Genomic DNA, 22862 nt, shown 5'->3' with positions numbered 1-22862 from the left:
CGGTGGCATTTCGTCGTTTCGTTTTCAAAGTTATTCGCGGCCTTGATCGAACCACAGCCGACGGCATTTGTCTCCCATCCCCGCAAGAGGCGGAAAGGCCATAGTGCACCAATACTAAGCGGTCAAGCGCAAATACTGACATGTTTAACGGCGCCGTGCATCACGCTCACCCACCCAAGACATGGGTTTCACATTGAGTGATAGTTCAGCAGTTGTGGCGCATTTGAGGTGGAAATACTAGACACGGCGAAGCTTACGCATAATTGTCAATATAAAACAGATGGTTGGAAGGCAAAGCTGTAAACGACACCAACAATAACTGGCCGAGCGACGTTCCTTAAGCTACCCCCCACACGCGGCTCTATAAGCTTGTGTCGGATCCTGCTTACTTCACTGTCGAGAGCGACCGTACCGTTTTTGTCGTCGAGCTTTGTATTCCCGCTATTCTTTTGCAGTTTTCACTTTGCGTGGTCTCCCCATGGCAGTCTGTGATAAATTGAAAGCGTCGCTAAAGGAAATACGCTTTAGGCGTTACCTGGGATTAGCGGGGGCGGCGTCCGGAACGCAGCAGTGTCGGCCACGGCAATGCTAGAGCGGCGGACGCGGCCGCTGTAGGCCGGCCGTGCGTCAGCAGAAATAAAATGGAGAGGAGTGTCTGTCGAAGGTTGAGGCGGAGGCGGCGCGCGCGGCTACTGCGTTATATCTTTCACTGCCTCCCCATCGCTCTTGTTGCAAGTGTCGCCTCCAAAGTGCACCCCGCCACCCCTCCGCAGCCGCTGAAAAAGAAAAACCAGCATCTATGACCCTGGCTGCACGTGTGGGTGTAGCTTAGTCGCTAAGACGACGGGCTCTCTTTATGCTTCTCTTCAGGCCCAGGCTCCATCCCTGGCGGTGCCATCAGTGTTTATTTAGCCTGGTTGGGAGTTTCTTGTGGCACACGCGGTGACGAAACCTTTGGTTGGTAGAGGTAGAAAGGTTTGCTTCAAAACGCGCAAATATCTTGAAGCGATGCTTCCCGGCATCCACGCTTGTCGCTGTTCACGAGAAGGAACTTCTACCGCCCTTTTATAGCGCAAGCAATGTCAAATCTGGCGAAAGATTGTCGCTATCATAACTTTAGTTGCCTAGGTTTTCTCCGAGGTAAGGCCAAATGGGTAAGCCCATTGTTTGTTGAAGGAATTGCGCCATGCTGCCAGATTCCAGGATAAGCCAGCCTCCATCTGGACGGAGAACTGACTTAAACATATATGTATTAATTCCTAAATGACAGGTACAATAGGCACAAAACGCAGCGACACACGCGTGAGTTGTTCTTTCAATTCGACTGCTGACGTAGGTGCTGACGATCAGCAGGGAGCTGAAGAACGAGGTTAGAGGGATGCTGGAACCGGTCGTCGCACAGCGTTCGTCCATGGCTCGTGTCATACGACACCCGTGGGTCACAATGTACAAAAGCCCGTTCGCAGAGTAAGTCTAGTTCAGAGCCTTGGCTTTAGATATAAAAGCTTCAAATGGCATTGCAAATGTCGTGCTTGTACCAAGAAAAACAGGCGAGAGAACTGCGCCAGTTTATTTGCAGAGGAGCATTGCACTTTTTGCGTCGCATCCGAAATGAGTCCGACCTAACTATTACCAACTATTCTACCCCTCTTACGATAAAATGTTACCACCATTGCCATGGTTACCACGCCATTACACTGCCAGGTCCGTTTATCCGATATCGTTGTCACCCGTTTCATTATCCCCTCAATGCAAAATGGCTCCGCAAATATTGTGATGAAGTGCGTTTTCCTTGATTGGCATCGGGACTTGGGCAAGCGATCAACGTTTCCTTCGACATGGCAATGATTTCGCAAATTTCTAAAGGCCCGCAGAATAGAGCGTTGGGTTGTGCGTAAAGCGTAAAACGTGATGGTATTGGTGGTGTGCTCATCGGCAGTTGCCGTCCGTGGTAAGAGCAATGTTGGTGGCGAGTCAATAACAAGGTTAATTGGTCCGCTTCTGGCGGTTCCAATCGACTGTATGCATTCCTGTCGGGCCAGCCGTATACCGTTGGCATCATGCGGGTGGCTGCAAGCTTTTCTAGGAGATAGATGTATGGTCCCGCAGTTGGCAGGGCCGTCTGCTGGCGGGCCTTGTAATATGCCAGGAAACCAGGTGTGGGTAGGGCCGCTTCATGATCAGGCGAAACGTTGCAGCAGCATGCGAACCGGCTAAAACATAGCAATTCCGAGATTTATATCTTCCGGCCAGTGGGTGGCCGTTAAAATAGCCGGGCGTCAAGACCATAGGAAAACATTGCGAAATTCCCAATACTGTTTGGCCTATTTTGTGTTTCGTTTACTTCCTGAGCTTTAACAGGTAGATTTTTAGTCCGTATTTGAGCTGCATAATGTAGTTATAACATATAATTTATATACGTGACTGCGAGAATCAATTGGGTGTCATACTGCCATTTTACTTGTGCAGTAAAACGTATGTGTTTACAATCCCCGCCGGCTAGTGGCACTTAACACTTAACATAACTCTCCATTCGCCTGACGAGATGTTAAAAGTTTCTCAAAAAAGATAGGCGGAGTGAAACAGTGCTAAGCTTGGTGCATCCGCCAAAAATTGTTACACTGTAAGGGCCTGAAGCAAAATGTAGCACCAGAGTCAGCCTAAAATTGGGAGATACTAATCTAGTGGGCCGTTGAGCGATTTCCTATTCCGGGATTGGCCAGTTTCTGTAAATTGTTTTATTTTAGCCTTGGGCGCTACACGGAAGAAAGCCAAACAAGCAAGCAGTTATTTGTGCGAAATGCCGAATGAGAGAAGCTTCAAATGCCTGTTTTGCGCTCCTGCGTTTCACGAGTGTTATTAAGGTGTACAGAGGGACATTGTCTGAAACACGAGCATGAGAGGCTTTCTTGAAAGCGTGTAGCGTAATCATGATAGAGAAAGCTTTGCAGGTATCAGCCTACATGGGTTTTACTGCAGTGGATGATGGTCCGTAAGCTCAAAGTGCACTGAACATGTCGCATGAGTTGCTGTCGCCACCGCAGGGAGCCGGAGAGCTCGATATGAAGAAGGCTGTCGCCAAGGGGATGATTGCTCGCGCGGCCCCCGTTTTACGTTCGCCACGTATTTGGCCACGGATTTCGTAGGATCATAGCCAAGTACACAAGATAGCCGCAGGGAAGCTGTGATGCTTTTTTAATCATTAAAAGCTGTATGGGGTACTTCGAGCTGCAAGGTTCGTTTTGCTTTAAACGAGATTTTTTTGGGCCGCTGTTCCCGCATGGGGAACTCTGTGCGTGTGGTGCGTGCATATGAAAGGGTTCTGGCTGCACACTATGAAGTGGAGTGCCTTCTATCGAGGCAGCTGATGGTTTTCGTGGAATGAGGATTCACTTCTACGGGTTATTTAGTCTAACATTTTTGCTTTGGTTTGTGCTGTCCCTTGTTTCGTAACACGATACTCTACACTGAGCGGGGCGGAAATACACTTGCTCTGATTTGACCCCTTTATAAGCGGTTTTCGTACTGAGGGGCTTGCATGGTTTTCGCAGGTTACGTCAAATCATGCTCGAGTCTGCAGCTGAGCAACGGAGAGCGTCGAAATTGGTGCGGATGGAGGGTACGACGTCACTGCATTAGATATGAACGCAGTTCCTCTGCCACTTCAATAAGATACCAGCATTGTAATGTTTGAACGCTCCCTTTACTTTTAGCGTGGCCGTTTCGACGTAGATACTGCTGTTCAAAAATAGCAGAGGTGACTTAGCCAGTGCCCTCAAAGCGGCGGTCTTTATTTTAGGCCGCTTGGCCGCGCATTCTTTGTGCGTTTGTTTAACAGCTCTGTACTTTTGTAACTATTTTTGTCACTCTTTGCTATCGCGTATTTTGTATTGGTTATTGCTTCGACTAGCCTGCAAGGTTTGGCGCCTGTTTTACAAAGTCAAATTATTCTTCTGCGTCGTCACAGCAAGAAGAAATCAATGTCGTTCGCACAAATACGTAGTTTGTGGAAGTTATTATTTATTTGTTCGTTTTCAATTCCCTGAGCGCCCGGAGAGGGTTATAGTGTTAGGTGCGTTTGCCAACATAGCTGAAATAGACTGTGGCTCAATGGGCTATTTATAATTATTATTGTGCTATATGTTCTATAGCACATATAGCATTGTGCTATATCACTCCGTGCTGAAACATGCGTTATCACGAGCAGAGAGATAAAAGTCAAACATGGTCGGGTACATTATCATGTGCTGGCGAATAACACAGAAAATTTTCATTGCTATAAAATACAAATGTACCTGTCGACTAGCAGGCAAAATGGGCGTCCTCGCAGTCTTCGTTGAATAGCGATAAGGGGGCGGTTTTCCGTCCACGCTTGTCAAACTAGCTGTCGTCAACTGTAGAATGGCGTATATTTGTGCTAGAGAAATTGTGCGCGGCTACGTTGGTAAAGTTTAATTGGCCCCATGGGTTCATCGCATTATGACTTTTACATGCTGTGGGGACAGTCGGCGTTGGAACGCAGATGCGATAGTGGATCTATGTTGGTAACAAAAGTGGCTCAAGCAGGGCAGTTATATTTCGTAGTTGTCAGTTCCGTGTATGGTGTCCTTCAGAAAAAACCGATCTCCTTTATTTTATATGACCTTTCATGAGGCAGTGAATAGAAATAAACACCAAGAATGTCCGCTGAAGCGGAAAACAAACTTGTAAATGTTATTGTTGTGCGCAGACGAAGTGCTCAATTTTCTTCGCAATAGCTGTGCTTGGTTTAGTGGACGTTTTATGGACCTAATTGTTTCATGTGTTTTATTTGATATAAAGTAATGATGTTATTTAAGGCGCTGAACACAGCTGACGTACAGCTTTGGCTTGTGTCTTTGTGGCGTACGCATTGCTGTTGTCGCTTTAATACCTAGCTGAGCTGCTTAGTCTCGATACTTCCCGGAAATCTGGAAAAAGGCCAATTAATTTTTTGGAATCTGTGGTAAAGGTGGTCAAATGGATGCACTCACGCACACGCCGAAATCGCTAAGACCAGTGGATATCCCCCTACTAAGACGGGAGGCGTATGAGTGTGTCTTTCCCGAACGGATATCACTGATTATTTAAACTAGAAGAAATAAATCAAGCGCACAGCTCTTGTCCTTGGTGTGGAATATTTAGCTTCAGAAAAGCTGTTGCAGTTCACGGCCCAATCAGAGCGCTGCACTTGACGGTTCTGCTATCGAATGAGAAGGTGCCAAAGTGTGTTTAGTTCTTCTGGCGCCGTGTCACCTAAAACAAGGCACGTTAAAGCACATTTCGGTATTTGTTTATTTTAATTTATTTATTTTTTTACAAATTCTTATGAAATATTTATTTTTATTTATTTATTTTTATTTATTTATTACAGGTTCCTATAACGCCTACAGGCATCAATGATGGTGGTAATTTTCGAACAGTATACATTACATTAATGTGTCAGTGGGAGACAAATAACAATGAAACACTCAGTTGAACAACAATACAGGCAGCAGATATCTGCATGGAAAATTATGCAGCATGCTTAAGAGTCTCAGCAAAATTCGTGGCATGAAAACTTCATATGGGAGTTTATTCGTCAGTGATAGTGTCAGGGTTTGAATCCCCCGGTTGGTTATGCGTAAACTCCTGTCATTAATGAGAAAAAACCCGTTCCGGTCAGCCATGACACCGAACCCTGCTGCCTGTCTCCTCTTGCCCTAATATTTGGTGCCGACAACCCCGGGAGGAAGACAAGAGTCCCACGTGGAGAGCAGCAGGGATGCTAGTGGCTGCAGGCAACTGAGCCCCAGAATCGTTTACAGCCGACTCACCCTAAGCCATATGGCACCTTGACTGATAGTCAACGCATACCGACTACCGAAGTCCTTGAATGCACCGATGCCAATGCTGGCATTCCTACCGTCGGCCTGAAGAGTCGGGTGACTGACCAAACTCGACCGACACCGCGCTTGGCCATCCCCGGTGCACCGACAAGCACCGACCTCAACTATCCCACCAACGCAGACACGCCACGTCCCAGCAAACCACGTTACGTCGTGCAGATATCCCGGAGACGTCAGCAATAGACATTGCAGATGTCCAGGAGACGTACTGTTGTGGTCAGAGTTACATATAATCAACGTCCCCACAACTGCAAAAAACCCATCCAAATAACACGAAGGATCACGTACTGTAGACGTCTCATGGTACTTTTATACGCTGTTTGCGGGACGTTACCTTAGTGGTACGTCGTATGGATATTGTAGTGGTACGCATGCAAGACGTGTATAGACGTCTGTTCTACATTTTTTTTCTGTCTTCGGCACAAGCATTAGTTTGTTATATTCATGACTAGTGTACGTTGGTATGACATTGTAGAGATGAACCTGTATAATGGAAATTTACAGTCTTTATACTCTATCTGGATGTTTGGCCAGCCCCCTTTTCAAGGCTGCCTACGTGTTGTAGGCAATAATATTTCAAATACATGTCTTACTAGCTATTCAGCACTGTTTGCTGTTACTTGTCACCTGGTTTCTAGAATAATGTTTCCACTTTTGAAGTGCTGCATACTGCATGAAGTCTTATATGTGAAGTAACAAGCTGACCACACACTCTTGCAGAAGCACACGAAGCACTGCTCTAAACAAGAAATGTCGCATCGAAAACAAGTGGCAGTAAGTAACAGCAAACCAGTCCGGATCAGCACAAGTGACCTTGACACTAAGGCAACAACAGTAGCGTCATCGAATTGTACCACCAGCATGGCTGTACAGGCATTCTGAAAGTAAACTATCAGGGAAACAATTCAAAAATTAAACTATAAAATGACAGTCTTGCCAACCTAGATGTAAGTAAGTGTAGCTGGGTAGTAAGAAAGCTTTTAATGCACACATAAAACACAAGAGTTCAGTAACACAGTTTATGTTGACTTCACAAAATTCTGTAATATGCTTTCGCAACACAACCAGTTTATTTTGATTCCTATTTGCCCTGGCCCACAGGGTACACATTGTATATTTGCAAGAATAGTAAAAATATTCCTGACAAATTAAATAAGTCAAACACAGCAAAAAGGTTGACAAAAAAAGAAAAAAGCAAACATGACATGTAAACCCAGCGTACAAGCACAAGTTAGTTATGCAACTTGAAGTATCTCACATTAGAGTGTGGAAACAAAAAAAAAATGATTGAATGGTGGTTACAAAAACAAAGCAAATTTACGGAACTAAATAGTTCAAATCTAGTGAACAATTTGTGGAACAATACGCCAAAAGCACCGAACAATACACCAAAAGCACCGTGGAAACACAAACGTGGTGTTGAGTGGTGGGTATGAGTGCCATACAAATTTGAGATACTTTAAACAAACCAACATCTAGGGAAATGGTTATAGACACTAGAAAAGGTGAGTATACAAAAATGAGTGTACGGCGGTTACAAGAGCAGTAGTAATTTACGTGATGAAATAATTCGCACTTAGCGAAATGGCAGGACAACAATAAAACAACAAAAAACTTTAGCAACAACTTATTCAAGTCTGGATAGGAAAACAATACAATGTTACGCTATTTCAATATTTCACACAAAGTGATATGATTTGGCAACCAACGAAAAAACGGGGAACACGGAAATGATTGAATAATATTTACAACAAGACAGATATACACAACTACATGATTCACACCAAGTGATACGCTCAAGGAACAATAACACAAAATAAAAATGCATCGAAGCAAGGAAATAATTCAATGGTGGTTCTATGGTGCATGCCTCCATCATCAGTTATGGTAGGGATTCTTGAACAGTTTTCATTCTTCGTTGTGGTCCCAGAAACTGTCAAAATAGTTGCGGACCGGATTGGTTGGAAAGTGATAGAAATTTCATGATCCAAAGGCTGAAGGAAATTAAATGCCTCTTCTAGCAATAAAACTAAGAAGCCACAGGTTGTCGACAATGTTGATATTTGCGCAGGATGTGACTGACAATAATAATCTGGGCCCTCTACATTGTCTAATGAAAGAATTTGATGTCTGTAACAACACGAAGATATCTAGTTACACACAATTCAGGATGTCGTTCGCAGGTGGAAAAAAAGGTGCTTCTCTTTTTCCCAAACCAGGAGAACTCCTGCGCCAAGTTGACCGTCAAAAGTAGCTCGAGCAGGCGCCTTGTGGACTGTTGCAGTAGCACCTCCCTTGCAATCCAGTTCTTCAATCTAGGCATGGGTACAGGAAAATCTATGTTGTTAATACAGCTTTTAAGACTGGTATAATACAGAGTGGCCGCCTACCATTGTCCTTGAAAACTACAGTGTATGACAGCTGCAGCTTACCGGCACTCACCTACGGGGCAGATACTTCCAGGGTCAATAAAAGGGTCTAACTGAAATTAGGGACTACTTAGCAGGCCGTAGAACGTTAGATGATGGGTGTAACATTAAGGGAAAGGAAGAGAGCGGAGTCGATCGGAGTCGATATAATTTAATGCCAGCATTGGCACTACTAAGGCAACCTTAAAATTATGACTGCTAATGTGAGGTACCACTATTTATACACACTATATTTCGTGAATCGGGACTCGGAGGACATTTTAGCCCAGCTACGGGTCCGACCAGAACTTGCAAAATATTTTTCTGTGTCTATGTTAACCACTTTTTTGAGTGAAGTGACAATATATACACCGATGAAGCCATGTCCACAAAATGTGGCAAAAGGAAACATGCACAAACCCGGACAGCGTCTCTGCCATGGACGTACATCCTGCAGCACAATGGCGAGGTGGGCTAGTTGGTATATATGCATAACTAAACCTTCAAAAACCACATCACTGAAAAACTCGTCCTGTTGTCCTGTTCGCTTGTCTTGTTAGGCCTACATTTGTATTTGAAATATACGTTGTACAGCAGGAAACATCAAGGTAGTGCAAGAAATAGTTACTGCACACTCAAATTTAAACATAGACTTCCCCTAATTTAAACTCTATGTAAAATTTCCAGTGGCCACTGCATTCGAATTCCTGAGGTTAGAATTCTATTGTAGTGAGTTGTTTTGGCAGGCTTTCATTAAATGAAGTGCATTTTGCTTATGTTCTTTCAGTGAAGTTAGCGTTTAAACAACAGGCATGTGACAGTGGTGGCTGCGGCATTGCTTAAAAACAGGTAGGAATGAAACCAAAATAATAGATTCCCCCTCTCACTTCGGTTATTACTGCACCTACTATGCCCTGAACACAAGCCAGCCGAATAATTTTACAATTCAACTTTGCATCAATATACAGTTAATGAGGCCACACCGCACGATCCTACAATGCAGTGAAGGGTGGGGCATGGATGGCATTGGCTTGCACCAGGAGATAAACAAGTTTAGAAATATTCGTCTCAGCAATGAAGCACATGAAAAATATAAAGACTTAGGTGGCATTTAGGCAAACAACAAACATGACTGGTAAACGGGATAATCAGGACGCAAACAAGACGCACGTGAAGTAAACCAGGATACACGCAATCTGCAATTGATACTGGCTCAATTTTACGGCATACAGCAGGCTTTGTTCGTTCCATAGGTGGGATGAATTGACTGTATAGCAATGCTATTGGGGTAGGCCTTCCCCAAGTGAAAGTTGCCAGTCAGTCTTGTTACGAGTTTGGTGTTGCATTTGCAGTTCAGCGCTAGGCATTAAAGAGACACCAACTTGTGCGAAAACAAGGTTGCTATATTCAGTAGAACGGCGTGTTAAAAATACAAAAGTTACAATTGCATTCTTTGAGGCTGAGCTGAGTTTTTTTGCGTTCTTTTAGGAATGAGTCATCATCTTCACCCACCAATCTACGCTCACTGCAGGGCAAAGGTCTTTCCCATAGACCGTCAATTATCCCGGTCCTCCGCTAACTGCGATCAATTTACCCCCGCAAGCTTCACCTCATCTGCCCATCTGACTTAATTTCTGCCGCCCCCTGCCACGCTTGCCTTCTCTAGGGATCCACTCTGTTACGCTTAATGACGAACGGTTATCTTTCTTTCGCATTACATGCCTTGCCCACCTCCATTTCTTAATTTCTACTAAACTGTCATTAACACGCGTTCGTTCCCTGATCCACTCCGTTCTCTTCTTGTCGCTTAATGTTATACTTATCATCTTCCGTTCAATTGCGCACTTAGTGGTTGGGCGCTCCCGTTCCATGGCGTGCTGAGTATCATCGCACAAATTTTGTCATTCTACAGTTTCTCTGCCCAAATAGCAGAAATATATTCGCACAGGATATAACAATGAAAATTCCTGCCACTCGTGTTCATTACATCACTGCTGCACATCAGAGTTTTCCCGTTCAGGTGCACAATCTCTCGTTCTGTTTTTTTACTGACTGTACAAAAGGCGCCTTCTACGCTGCGAACGCAAACAAATCCCGATGACACTTCTGAGGCGTTGTGCCTTCAGCACGAGTGGGAAACGAGGCTGTGCTAAAGAGTATGGACCAAACCTCCACACAGCTAGTCCACTTTGGCAAATCAGCATTGCTGAGCCAGTAGGAGCAACGGGTGTAGCTGGCAGGGCGCAAGATGATGTTTACGTCAGGTGGTGTTGCCATTCCTATCGGATGTGTCCTGGTTTATGTCTTTCGTGTCTGAATAAAACTCGAGTTCACCGCTTTGTCCTATTTTCTCTTCTTATGTTCTCGTCTACGTGCGCTGTATATCCATTGAAGATCGCGTCACCAACAACTGCTTTTGTTGAGGCACGCTTCACAGGAGTTTTAACTTCGACTGGTAGGTTCGAGGGAAGGCGTAGGCCAATGGAGCGGACGGGGCGGAAACTGGAGAGTTTTAGAATAACGTACGCAACCGTATGCAAAAAGTTAGCGAACGCTTATTCTTTGCGTCGCTCTCACTGCGCATGCGCCGTACGTTAAGCCGCTTCTGCATTTGGCGAACGGAAGCGAAATAGCGTGCCTACGTAAGGCCGCTTGGGTTTCTAACAGGCGGCAAGTAGCGCGCCCTCGCACAGCTCTGTATCGTCGTGACATCGCTGACTGTCCAAACAAAGCTTTGTAGCCAGGCAAGCGAACAAAGTGGTGTGGGTGTGTGTGTGTTGTAGCCGCGTTCGCGATGAGATGCGACGTTGTGCTTCTGCGGTGAACAAAGCGCATGCGTTTATCTGGTTATCGCTCCGCCCCGTCTGTAACGCCACCGCTTTATTTCGAAGGCACGTTTCCCACAACGCAGCAACAACGTACAACCCATATGCCTTTTCAGAGACATGCTGGCAAAACTAATAAACCGTGATATTTCATTAGTAATGACGTTGAAATGCACAATACTCACGAGGGGAAGGCGATGAACAAGGTCGCAACTGCAACGGTCTAAATAGCGTTGCATCGGTGACAACTGTCGTCGCGCTTTCGGCTCGCTGAGCTCTTCCAGACGAATTGAGTTCACAACACAATTCACACGGCTGCACACAGTCTTCTTTCATTCACAGTAGTAACAGTAGACATTTGAGTAACATTCAAGGCTCTCATCCTGTAACACGTTTAAACTGAACGGCGCAGCACGCGCCTGGCCGTTGCATGCGTTGCACGTTGCACCCGTTGCACAGAACAGCCCGTTGAACGCCGAAGGTCATGACTAGTGGATTGGATTGGCTCATATGATCTGGCTTTATAGCACCGTCGTTATTTTGCAGTCTCAAAACAGCATATAAAACAATAAACTTTTCAATAGTTCGAACTGTAGCGTTAGTACACATTTAGTTTATTTTATGTAGTTTTTATCTTAGCGGGAGGAATTTATACTCAACTTTGGGCACTGCGCGAAATGACGGTGAGATATTTGAGTGGCGCCCCCTGGATGTGACGTCTGAGGGACCTGCTCCTCTGTCGTCTGCTACATGCGTGCCGCGATCGTCCGGTTGTGACTGGCAGCAGTGCCTTTGCTGGAAATCGCCCGCTTTGATGCTCTGGGGCCTTAAAAAGCGTGTTTTTATTCAGATTCCGACAGCTCTGAATAATTTCAAGCTTTATTCCGCACAAGTTCACAACACACGAGGAGAGCGATAACGTCTTTCAGAGAGCACCGCTTTGACGATCGTGCGTAACGCGTCCTACCTAGCGTATCTGCGAGTTTCAGTGCTCAGAGCTCCTTGGTAAGTATTGAAAATGCGTAAGCTTCCCCGAAATATTTCTGAGATGCTCTTATGAAGACTCAACAGTGTAATGCTACGTATGAAGCAGCGGGGCGCACGGCAGGAAATAAAACGGGTGTTTTCCATTTCTTTTGTTTTTGTTGACTTGTGTTCGATGAAAGTTTTTTTTTTTCTGTGCCCAACGCATTCATTTTTCTGCACCGTCCCAGGAGGTTTCTAGCTGTTTTTAAGGCTCATAAAGTTCATGTGGATATGCAATGCAATGAGATTTGTGCTACGCCGCAGATAATGTTGTCCACAGTACTCGAAGAAAGCTTTTGCGCACCTAATTTCTATCGAACCATCGTTATCGTAACGAACTCAATCTCAACCCGAACAGTTATGCCATAATTACGGTGTTGAAAACTTGATATACTCGCTAACGAGCACAATAAATAGTGTACATGCCGATTTTCAGTATAACACAATTCGAAACCAATGAATATGTCCAGGCAGCTTTTTATTGTTTTCCAACCACTTCAGGCGCAAAGAACAAATCCTGGGCAACTCGGGGTGACGTTGGGTGAATTGAAGAATGAATCTTTCTCTCACGTCTGGGACTGAGGAGCCTGCCCACTAACCAGCTCGATTTTACTGTTAAAGTTTTCTCCTCCGGCTGGTCCTCCTCCTCTTGAGTGCAGTTCTACTATAACGCCTATCTGAATATTGGGATAATATGGCTGTGGCAAATGTACCAAAATATCCCTCCAAATTTGAACAAAAATGCATTACTGTATGTTTGCAATACCGGTTACTCGACTTGCTCAATAAGCCTGCATACTGCATACTCAATAAGCCTGCATACTCTCTGGTATAAAACCAGCACGCGCCTATAAACACAGAAGGTTGTTTGGAAACCAACCTACATTATTTGTGCCCCATAGTGCATGCCGGCACAATCTCATGCCGTGACAAAGTAAAGTGACTTTATACAATAGTTTCGAGCGTTAAGCAAGGTTGCCAAATCTGTTTTACCTTACATATACGATTAGCTGGAATCGTAATGCCTTCTGCCAAAGCCGACAGCCCAGAAGGATTGGAATTTGTTTTGGTCCTCCATTTCCGCTGTTGTCGGTTGTCAGCCTCCGGCTTTTACGTTTGTTCGAAAGACTGCTGCATACAGAGGCTGACGCGTAGCTCAGACTCTTCGCGCTCCTCACGGGGCCAGCTTCACAGCAATGCATGGGCGACGCCGGCAATGTTTTTTTCCGGAGCGGTATCACAAACTATACTTAAAATCACGCCTTGAGCTAGTTTACGCTATTTTAAGTCTTTTGTTACGAAAAAAGTTGCGCATACGCGAGATCTAGTGCTGACAAGCACAAAATCTCAACCGCGCGCAAAGAAACACCGGAGAGAGCGAGCACAAGGACCAAGTAAAATGGTGGTTTCAGTGAATGAAAACTCCTTTAGGCATCAAATTTTGTTAAGGCATATGTTGAAGATAATTTATTTATTATGTCCTCCGCATTTATATTTCTGTAAAAGCAATATTGGTGGATAACAAAACTTGCACAAAACCCCTCGGTACAAAACCCGTACAAAACACATACAAAACCCTCGGTAACATGAAAAGGTTACGGCTGCGGAGAGTTTGAAAATAAGGTATAGCAGATATAGCTAAAAATATGTAACTGTGATAGGCACGTACGAAGTAACAAGCAGACATACCAGCAACATCTGAACAACGTCAGAAAAATATGTCTAAATACCGTCCACAAATGAAGCAGCAGCAACATCTAGAGTACGTCTTCAGCATAGTTGAAATAACGTCCCACATTAAGGTACCAGCAACGTTATCTCAACATCCAAAAATTTTCAGAAAAATATCACACGTTGTACGGATGTCTAATAGAGATACTGCTGGGACATAGACGTTCGGATCTTTTTGGGACGTCGCAGAGATGTTAGTGGTTTGCTGGGGTTTTGTCCAGTCCACCATTCTTTATACAAACAGTACCGCTACCGAAGAGCAAGCTGGTGAACTAGACGCACTGCGTTCCTCGTGGAAGCATATCCGTGCGGATTTCTAACGAATTCTTACCCATGCCGACTGAATATTGTTTTGGCCCAATCACCCCGTACGAAAACTGGAAGCCAACCTAGAGAATCTCCAACAAATCAGAAACGATGTAATGAAATTGAACACTGATATATTTACCTTAATCGAAGAGGAAATTGAGCAGGACGTTCAGGAGGGGGATCGATACATTCGCTGCTTTTTTCTAGTTAACGATTACCTCTAATAGCAAGCTCCCGAAGAGGTGTGCTCCTGAGCGTGCTGCTGAAGTTGCCACGAGGTCTGTCTGAGTACATGTTCGTCCGAGACTTCATGTACGGCGAAGGGGCACCGGAATATCTCCAAGCTTTACTTACGCATGCATGCGACTACTCGCCAGTGCCTATTGCGTTTCAAAAAAAGCTCGGTTTGATAACGTAGGTCCAGAAACCGTGGCCTGCATAAAGCCGTTCTACAAAGACATGGTTGCCTCTTCGCAAGGCTTGTATAGGAGAAAACACTGTCGGCGTGGAACCTAAGGACAGTGGAATGTTGCCAACACCTTTAGAGCACCGAGATGTGATTTAAAAAATAAAACGCAGACATGGAGACTCGTGAACTGCGGATACAGCCGACGTCTACCACTGAGCATAACTGACCGTACACTGAGGTTCAAGACTCGGAAGCAATTTCGGAAATTAGCATTTGCTCCTGCCTGAGACGTGCACTATCAGGGCGGAACTCAAGGAAATGTGCAGTCTGGCTTTTTGAATACCAATACAAACCTTCTATGTTGGTGTCATAGTTACAACACTCAGTGCTTCTGAAGCGGCGACGCAAGTTGAAGCACGGTTCGAAACAGAAGGACCACACGTGGCGACCGTTGGAAGTAGAAACGTTACGGACATAAACCCAAGCTTTAGGACTGCGGACTTATAGTTCATACCTGCCTCATTCCTTGCGGGCGGGAGTAAGAGATGTGACAAGACACGACCGCCGATATTTTACTGGGATTCTTCTAGCATAACGACTACCAACGTGGCGACAACAGTAAACGTGTCTCAAGATGTCAGCAACAAACCAATCGACCTAGCTTTGTCATTTTGTGGCTCGATTTGCAGGATGCTGCAGCAGGAGCAGCAGAGCGTCAAGCAAAACACTGGCGTCGGAATGCCCTCGACAAGCAAAGTGACTTGCATGCTTGCCGTTCAAAAGTACACAATGCGCTCATCAAGAGCGGTGAATGAGTGCAAGCCGCGACGAGTAGCCTGAGCTTCTACTCAGTCATTTCGAGGAACTGCACGAATCCCTGGGCTACAGAATTGTTCCAAAAGGGAGCTTACAACAGCCTGGAATGCCCGGAGGTTACCGGTGCGCAGCGCCAGGAGAAACAAACGTGTCCGACTGCAAGCAAGACCGGCCTCCGTTACCGTTTTATGCTTGTAGAATTTCGCGGCGGACGAATGTTGCGGCTGCGGGAATATGCTGAATCCCCCGCTTAGCCTTGACACCGAACCCTGCTGCCTGTATCATCTCTTGCCTAAAAATGTGGAAAGAATGAATGTTTCAGCACATAATAGTGGTATTCTTTCATCTTTGGTGCACTTTGTCTGGGTTCGGGTACATCGTGTCATTACATCAGTTTATCTCAGAGAGTGGAGGCTTCTTGTGGGTGAACGAGTAGCATATTTTATTACCCCTGTCCTTCATGGCATTACCACCTTCAGGGGATGTAATTACACGTTTCATCAGAGGGTGGACAGCAGACGTCCAAAAATTCACATATTGATCTGACAGCCGAAAAGTCAGGAGCGTCCCTCTATAAGTGGGTGCTAGTATATCTTCAGTGATTTGTTCAGTCACCAAGTAAAAACAACTTTAGACCCAGCATGATTGCCAACATGGGAGGAGAGCAGAACACTAGAAAGATTTGCGCTTTGTCGCAGCATTTTTCTTTCCACCAAAATCGCTATTGATCTCGTAACAGTTCAAAAGATGTTTGTATTTGCAATAACAAGGAAACGGGCTCCAGCAATCACGCTTAGAGGCAGATTACTATGCCCACCGTGTGAGTCAGTATATGTAAATGCTCTGTAGCCGTACGTGCTAAAATTCGGGCTTGTGAATTTCGACTGTAAGACGTGGAAGATAGCCCGCTATATATACCTATCTAGCTGAGCTAGCTAGCACACACGTCTTTGCTGTCCACACTCGCCCACTCGTCTCACACGCCCATAAGTCTACAGTCCTCAAAAGGACTGTAGAGATATTGTTGAGTCGGTAATGATATATCACTATTGCCCTTCCCATATATGAAAAAATAGATAGTACAACGATTGGATAATGCTGTAATTGGAGAAAGATGCTTGAGCGTTGTGAAAGCGAAATTTGCTTTTCAGTGTAATAAAATTGGGCAGAAATATTTTTGATTGATACTTCTAAACAGTCAATGTGTAATGATATGCCTATGTCGTATAGAGTGACTTCAATCTCTAAAATTAATAACTATAGGTCAGAACTGGTAATGTCAAGTTTGTGCTTTTTTTGGTTGTTGGCGCTGGGTTCCCACATGTGAGAAGTGCAAGCGTGGTATCTCATAGACGGCACGAAAGAGCGTATGGATTAGTCTTTGAAGAGGGATTGATGGCAGGCGGTAGCGCAGTGAAGGAAAACTAAGGGGCACATTAAAAACTGAATAAAAGCGAAATATAAGTCGGATATCGTCATACTTACGCAAAAGGGCATCGCAGTCTTTCGTTAAAAATGCTGAGAAAATTATGATCCACAGAAACAGACATTAAATCCACAAGATGTGACATTTGCGCGGGTGGTTGCATGGTTGACGGTGCTTTGGAAGTAAACTGTCAAAACACTACAAAATAAATGACAAGCGTAAGCAGAGAGGGGGTTTTCAGAAGGTGAGCTTTTCCGTTTGCAATGTAACGTGGAGCATTGCGCCCGTAATTTTAATTCACAAAGTTCCAGAACCTCTCAGTATAAACAGAGATCGCTTGTAATCATGAACCATTGGCGGCAATTTGGGGGCCAGGAAAGTCACTTCTTCAGCGTACCGAATGCACCGATAAAATCTGTCATAACGTTACCTGTTATTATGCGCAGGAAATTCGGGAAATTCTGCGTCGGAAACAGGTTCACCCCAGGAGAACCTGTCAGATGACGCTACAACCGATATCGTTGCTGTGGCCATGGACGATGACACCCGTTACATGGTCAGTGCTTGTGTTCTCATTTCCCAAGAAAGCGCTCTAAAACTAAGGGGAGGATAGGGAGAACAGAATGAGTTACACTCACAACAGAACGCTTCAGTGAACACTGGCCGTCAGAGCCTCCTGTTTGCGTACCAAATGCCGCTAGGCAGATCTTTTTAAACGGAACGGCGTTCTTCGAAGCTGTGTTTTGTTTAAAATAAAGCTGCGCTTGGTACCCGACCCTCAATATTTTGTGACCACCTAAAGAATTCACGTAGCTGGTAAGAGTGGTGCAAGGCTAGAAAAACAGCAGAACTTCGCCCCACCCTTACAGCGAACCCCAGGAGAGAGGAAGCAGCCGGACCCCAGCAGTGCGACACTGTTTCTGACGGCACTTTAAAGGGAAGCCCATTAATGTATGCACACTGTTTTATTGAGTGAAAATCGTCGCTATCCCCTTTGTCGTCGCCTTCTGAAGGCCCAGCGGCGTAGGAAAAACCGCTTTGTAGCGCATAATCGCCTAGGTAGACCTCCAGTTCGTCATCTGTTCCGGTGGCCGTCTGAGCGGATGGCTTGACACATATGTCTTCGTCGTCTTTGGTGCGGCGGACAATGGACCTCCTCGATTTACCTGTCCTGAACGGTCCGCGGGCAGCCCGAAGACTGCACTCGGACCGGAAGCTTCATAAGAATACATAGGAGAAACATGGGGAAAACGAGCGCCGCATCACGTCTCGGGCAGTCCTTAGACGATCCGGAACTGATAATCGAGGAGATCCAATGGTGTGCTGGTCGCTACAAGGCGAGGACAACGAAGGCGGAGCTCCTCATGTTGCGCTTGCCAACGCGCAAACCTGGGCGGTGCCGGACGGTCACCGTGAGTCAGGAGCTCACGTGCACTTGGTACTTTTTTTGGTACACCGCTGCGCGATGGTCGTGCCCTGCGCCTTGCACCGGGGACGCGGCCGGGCGCCGCGATGCACGCGCTCACGTGCGTTTTGGGCTTCCAATGAATTTGTGTCAATCTAAATAGTGCTGCTGTTAAAATAAAATATTATTTCTGTGACGCCCAATGCGCGGGGCATAGGGTCTGCTGTGCAACTAAATGAAGCATGAAAATGTTGTTTTTTCTTATGAATAAGGACAATGCCGAACGAAGTGACACAGTGGAAAACCGTTACACACGATGAAGGGAAGCGTATAATAAAGCTCGCTGCAAAGCGCATGCACTGGCTCAATCAGCGATGTTTACCCTTTTTTTTGCTGTGACCTTGTAGGCGCGGGAGCTAAACCGAAAAAGGTGCAGTAGTGTACGGGTGGAGATTGTTAAGCTTTAACTCGCCAAAATAAAAATTACAAAGTATTCTTGCAGATTTAAAAAGTTATAAGAAAAATAACCCAGCTATTGCGAAGTCCTCTGTGTACCATCGTGTCTGTTCGCGGTATTGCATCTGCGCGAAGTGAGGGGCGTTATATATATCATTCCGTTTTTTACCGTAACTGCTCGGCGGGCTAGACAATTGCGTGTAGTTAGTGTTCATCGTGAATGAAATTTGACAATTTAAGATGATTTTACAGGCTTAAGCTCATCGAGGGCCCAACGAGAAAATTATTCAGAGAAAATTCTATTATCCAGGGCTTCTCGGTGTTAACATAGGATGACTTTTACTCTCCCTAAGAAGTTCTTCCAAACAACAAAGTTGTATATAGCAGTGAAGTCGAGTTTAAGGTGGGTCTTGGCGCTTTATAAGAAGGCGTTTTAAGGCGCTTATTGCTAGACCCTTTGGTCTTCACGTTGTTATGTCCGTCTGCTGGTATTTCAGGTATAATTATTGTCCCTAGTTGTACATTTTTTTGCAGTAGTGATTCTTAGTGTAATGACTCTCTGGCACTCGCAACAGGGCACGCTATTTAGTGTAGTAATAGACAGAAGGGCATCCTGACATTTGTGTGAGGCTAATTGCAAATTTTCGTCCTAAAAACGCAATGTGTTTGCCAGTGAAGCAACCTTTTAAGGGGTGCTGTGTATGCCGGAGTGGCTGGAGCGTTTATCTGGTAATTTGTACTTCGGAGTTCTGCCGATTTTTTCAACAATGTCAGCGCAATGCACCCGGAGATGCTTTTCAGTAGATGGTCAGACGAGCAACGTGTCCAAAAATATCGATCTATTTACAAGTGATAGCATAGACCGTCTTATAATACGTAGGCTGCATCCATGTCTAAGCCAACCACCGGTGATTTTCCAAGGAAACACAAAGTGATCACTCTTTGTACTATTTGGCGGCGCCTGCGCCTACAAAGCAGGCGTTATAGCCGCACCCAGTGTACCAATGGGGTTTTGCCGGTGCTCACTCGTCCTGCAGGTTTTAACAGGACCGTGTGGTAATGTGTGACCATGAAAAAAAGGTCACGGCACTTACTTGTTTTTTTTTAAACAAAATTAACACTAGGTTTTCGGCAAGAAGTGCCGACTTGGGTTACTTCAGTTCGTATTCGCCATGGCAAAGTCCGTTAGCGCACAAAATGTGCACGCTTGTTTATTGGGTCAGATGCCACGTCGGTATATTTTCATCCACGTACTTGATATCCAGAGCACCTGACGACAGTGTTTCTTGAGCGACCTTTTCCCTAAATGCGGGCGTGATGTATGTGTATATCTATTAAATAATAGACTTTTTCTCCTTGATTTTTCCACTCTTCTAGCGCATGTAGACCAGAATACAGTGCAAATGTAGCAGACACCGCCCTCCCTGTCTTCTCGCTCGATCTCATTTCTGCTTTCTGCTTTCCAACAGACATACAGCCATCAGGAAGGTCAGATAGAAGAAAGCGACAGCACAGTCAGCGAGCCCGTGCGTTCGCCAGCACAGGAAGACATCTCAATCAAGGAGAACTCTTACAGAGAGCCAAAGGTATTGCCACTGTTTACTCTTACCGTGGGTTTCCTTCGGGGATCTGGAAGAACGGCCGCTCCGCTCAGCTGTAGCAATGGCATGCAGGACCAGTAGCAAAGCAGCCAGCGATTACTATCCTCCGATCATCAGAAGAGACTAGGAATGAAAAGACATGCAGGATATGTTGTGGTAATGTAAGTGTACGCATTGTGTTCCCAAGAAAACGTTTCGAAATTGCTGCGAACTACTGCGAGGATAAAAATTGTTCTTTATGACACAGTTTTTCTATCTGCTTAAGATAGGAGCATTTTACACAAATATGAGTGACAGCAGATATTAATAAATCAAATCATATGGGTATTTAGTCGCTTCTCTGTGCGCATTTCAAACATTTTGTGAACGATATTTTCATACCGTTCACTACAGTGATCCTTCTCCCCACTCATGGCACCCAGAAGCACTGCCATCATCAGCATCATTTTCATTCACGCGTGACCGGCTGTCACCCTGATATCCCGTATATTGGCCGACCGTGAGGGCTCTGTTGGTTGTCCCTTTTGTAACGCCGAAATAAACGGTCTGTGCTTCTCCTTGCCTTGCTCTTCTAAATGGTGGAGTTGCCTTTTTAACCCGTACTCCGCCGCTCCAGTTACACGACAGGAGCTCCGTTGCGGTCGACGAATTCTGCTACCAGCTCCGTGCATGGAGCTAGAAACCAGGTCAGAGTCCACCGCTCAAACGGCGTTGTCATGGATTTTGACAAGCGGCAAGTGTGACCCTCCCTTCTCCGCTGGTCTTCGCGGGGACGATATCGAGGACTGGCTCGACCAGTACAACCGCGTAAGCCAGTTTAGCAGGGGGGACGGCGTTTCCAAACTGCAAACGGCCCCCTTCTGTCTAAACAAGGTGACCAAGACGTTGGTCTAAAACAACAAAAGAAGCCATCTGTGACTGGACCACCTGTATGGATGAAACACGCCAGATCTTTCGCACCCCGTCTGTTCGCTCGGATGGCGCTAGAAAGAAGCTGTACACTAGCGTTTAACATCCAGAAAGAACCTATATTTCTTATATCGACCACTTTCTTGCAATGTGCCGAAGGCTGTACCTAAGCACGCCCGAGGCCGATGAGGTGCGCCACATCTTGAAGGGAATTGCTCCTATCGCAATGACCGCTCTTGCTTTTCAGAATCAAACGAGTGTCGAAGATGTGCAGACAACCTACCTACGTCTCCACCAGTGGCAGTCTCTTCGCCTGCAACCAGAGCCTTGGTTACCATGCCTGGATGGGGAGATCGACATACGTAATCTCATACGTAACATCATCCGTTAGGTGTTAGAAAACCGTAGCTTACCCTACCCTCCACGTGACAACTGCCGCCCGAACGCGTCTTACCTGCGGGACTTCATCAAGGAGGAGCTTGCGTCCATGGCGGCAATACCACCTGTCAATCCCGCCCTATCTACCATCCCCGCCATGTCATACTCTGATGCTGCGTCGAAAACGCCCATGTGAGTGGAAGCTTCCCCACTACCATCTTCTTACCGGCATCTGACAGCAATCTCAATCAGTTTGTTTCCTCTGCCGTACTACTCGCACGGCCATCCCTACCACCAGCTTTTTCCTCGTTACCCCGCTCCGCCCCCCCCCCTCCCGGCCCCGCCAGCTACTACTGCGAAATTCGGGGCAACGTTTCCAGCTTTTTCCTGCGACGCCAACAAGACGAGCGACGAGATTACGTGCCTGATGAAAGGGACGACACCCGCTTTGGGTACGGGGCTCGTGGCAATGGGTACGTTTCGCCTCCTTGCCATCTTTCGCCTCTTCTAAACTTTACTAATGTACCTTACAACAGCGTGGCATGGCGTCGATTACCCTCGCCGTATCGTCGCTCACTGTTGGCTCTTCGACCTGCTTTCCTTCCCACTGACCTGGCTTCGGAAAAGTAGCGCCTGCAGTTTTTGGAGGGGAAACTCCACTACTTACAGAAACCAGAACTCCTCCGGACCGTCGGTCAAACATATCCGTAGAAGTGGAAGGGGTGTGTGTTGATAATCATGTTGATACGGGAACCAGTGTTTCAGTTACGAGCGCCGAGTTGTGTTCACGCCTGAAAAAAGTAAGGACTCCCTATGCCAGTCCGTCTTTGCGAAGGGCAAATGGCGATCAGATTCGCCCCTCTTGATACTGTACAGTTCGTGTTATGATTGGCGGGCTTCTACATTATATTCAGTGTGCGGTGCTGACGTTATATGCGGATAGCAACATTTTCGGTTGGGATTTTTTATCAGCATCGCCAGCGGTAATTTCCTACCGACAACCGGCTATTCACCTTATCAAGAAACACATTGCCAGTGTGTGTCAGACGCACCAATGCAGCGGTTGTTTGCTACCGAAGAATGTGTTCTGCCTCGAAGTGAAGAAACTATTTTTTGTGGCTTGCGACAATATCGCCGACGATTTGTTTGCCACACCGGCTGGGAGCGCCGATTGCAAAGTAGTCCTAATACTCCCATCTCATCCGCTTTTCGCGGAGATCAGCTCTAATTGCCTCACTGAATGTTGCCTCTGAACCT

General features: G+C 45.8%; 1 protein-coding gene across 1 annotated transcript in view; it reads left to right on the top strand.

Moving 5' to 3' along the window:
• The window catches only part of LOC144164901 (testis-specific serine/threonine-protein kinase 6-like), a 62707-nt gene that overhangs the window by 30421 nt on the left and 9424 nt on the right, over positions 1–22862 (top strand). The window contains exons 4-6 of the mRNA XM_077695139.1: positions 1337–1467; positions 3552–3619; positions 17303–17412. Coding sequence (XP_077551265.1) covers positions 1337–1467; positions 3552–3619; positions 17303–17412 — 309 coding nt within the window. The remainder of the gene's footprint in view (positions 1–1336; positions 1468–3551; positions 3620–17302; positions 17413–22862) is intronic.

This window comes from Haemaphysalis longicornis, unplaced genomic scaffold (assembly GCF_048455015.1).
Source record: "Haemaphysalis longicornis isolate Haplotype H1 unplaced genomic scaffold, Haemaphysalis longicornis Haplotype H1 scaffold_14, whole genome shotgun sequence".
NCBI lineage: Eukaryota > Metazoa > Arthropoda > Arachnida > Ixodida > Ixodidae > Haemaphysalis > Haemaphysalis longicornis.
The sequence above is the reverse complement of the archived record's forward strand: the minus strand, read 5'-3'. Positions and strand labels throughout refer to the sequence as shown.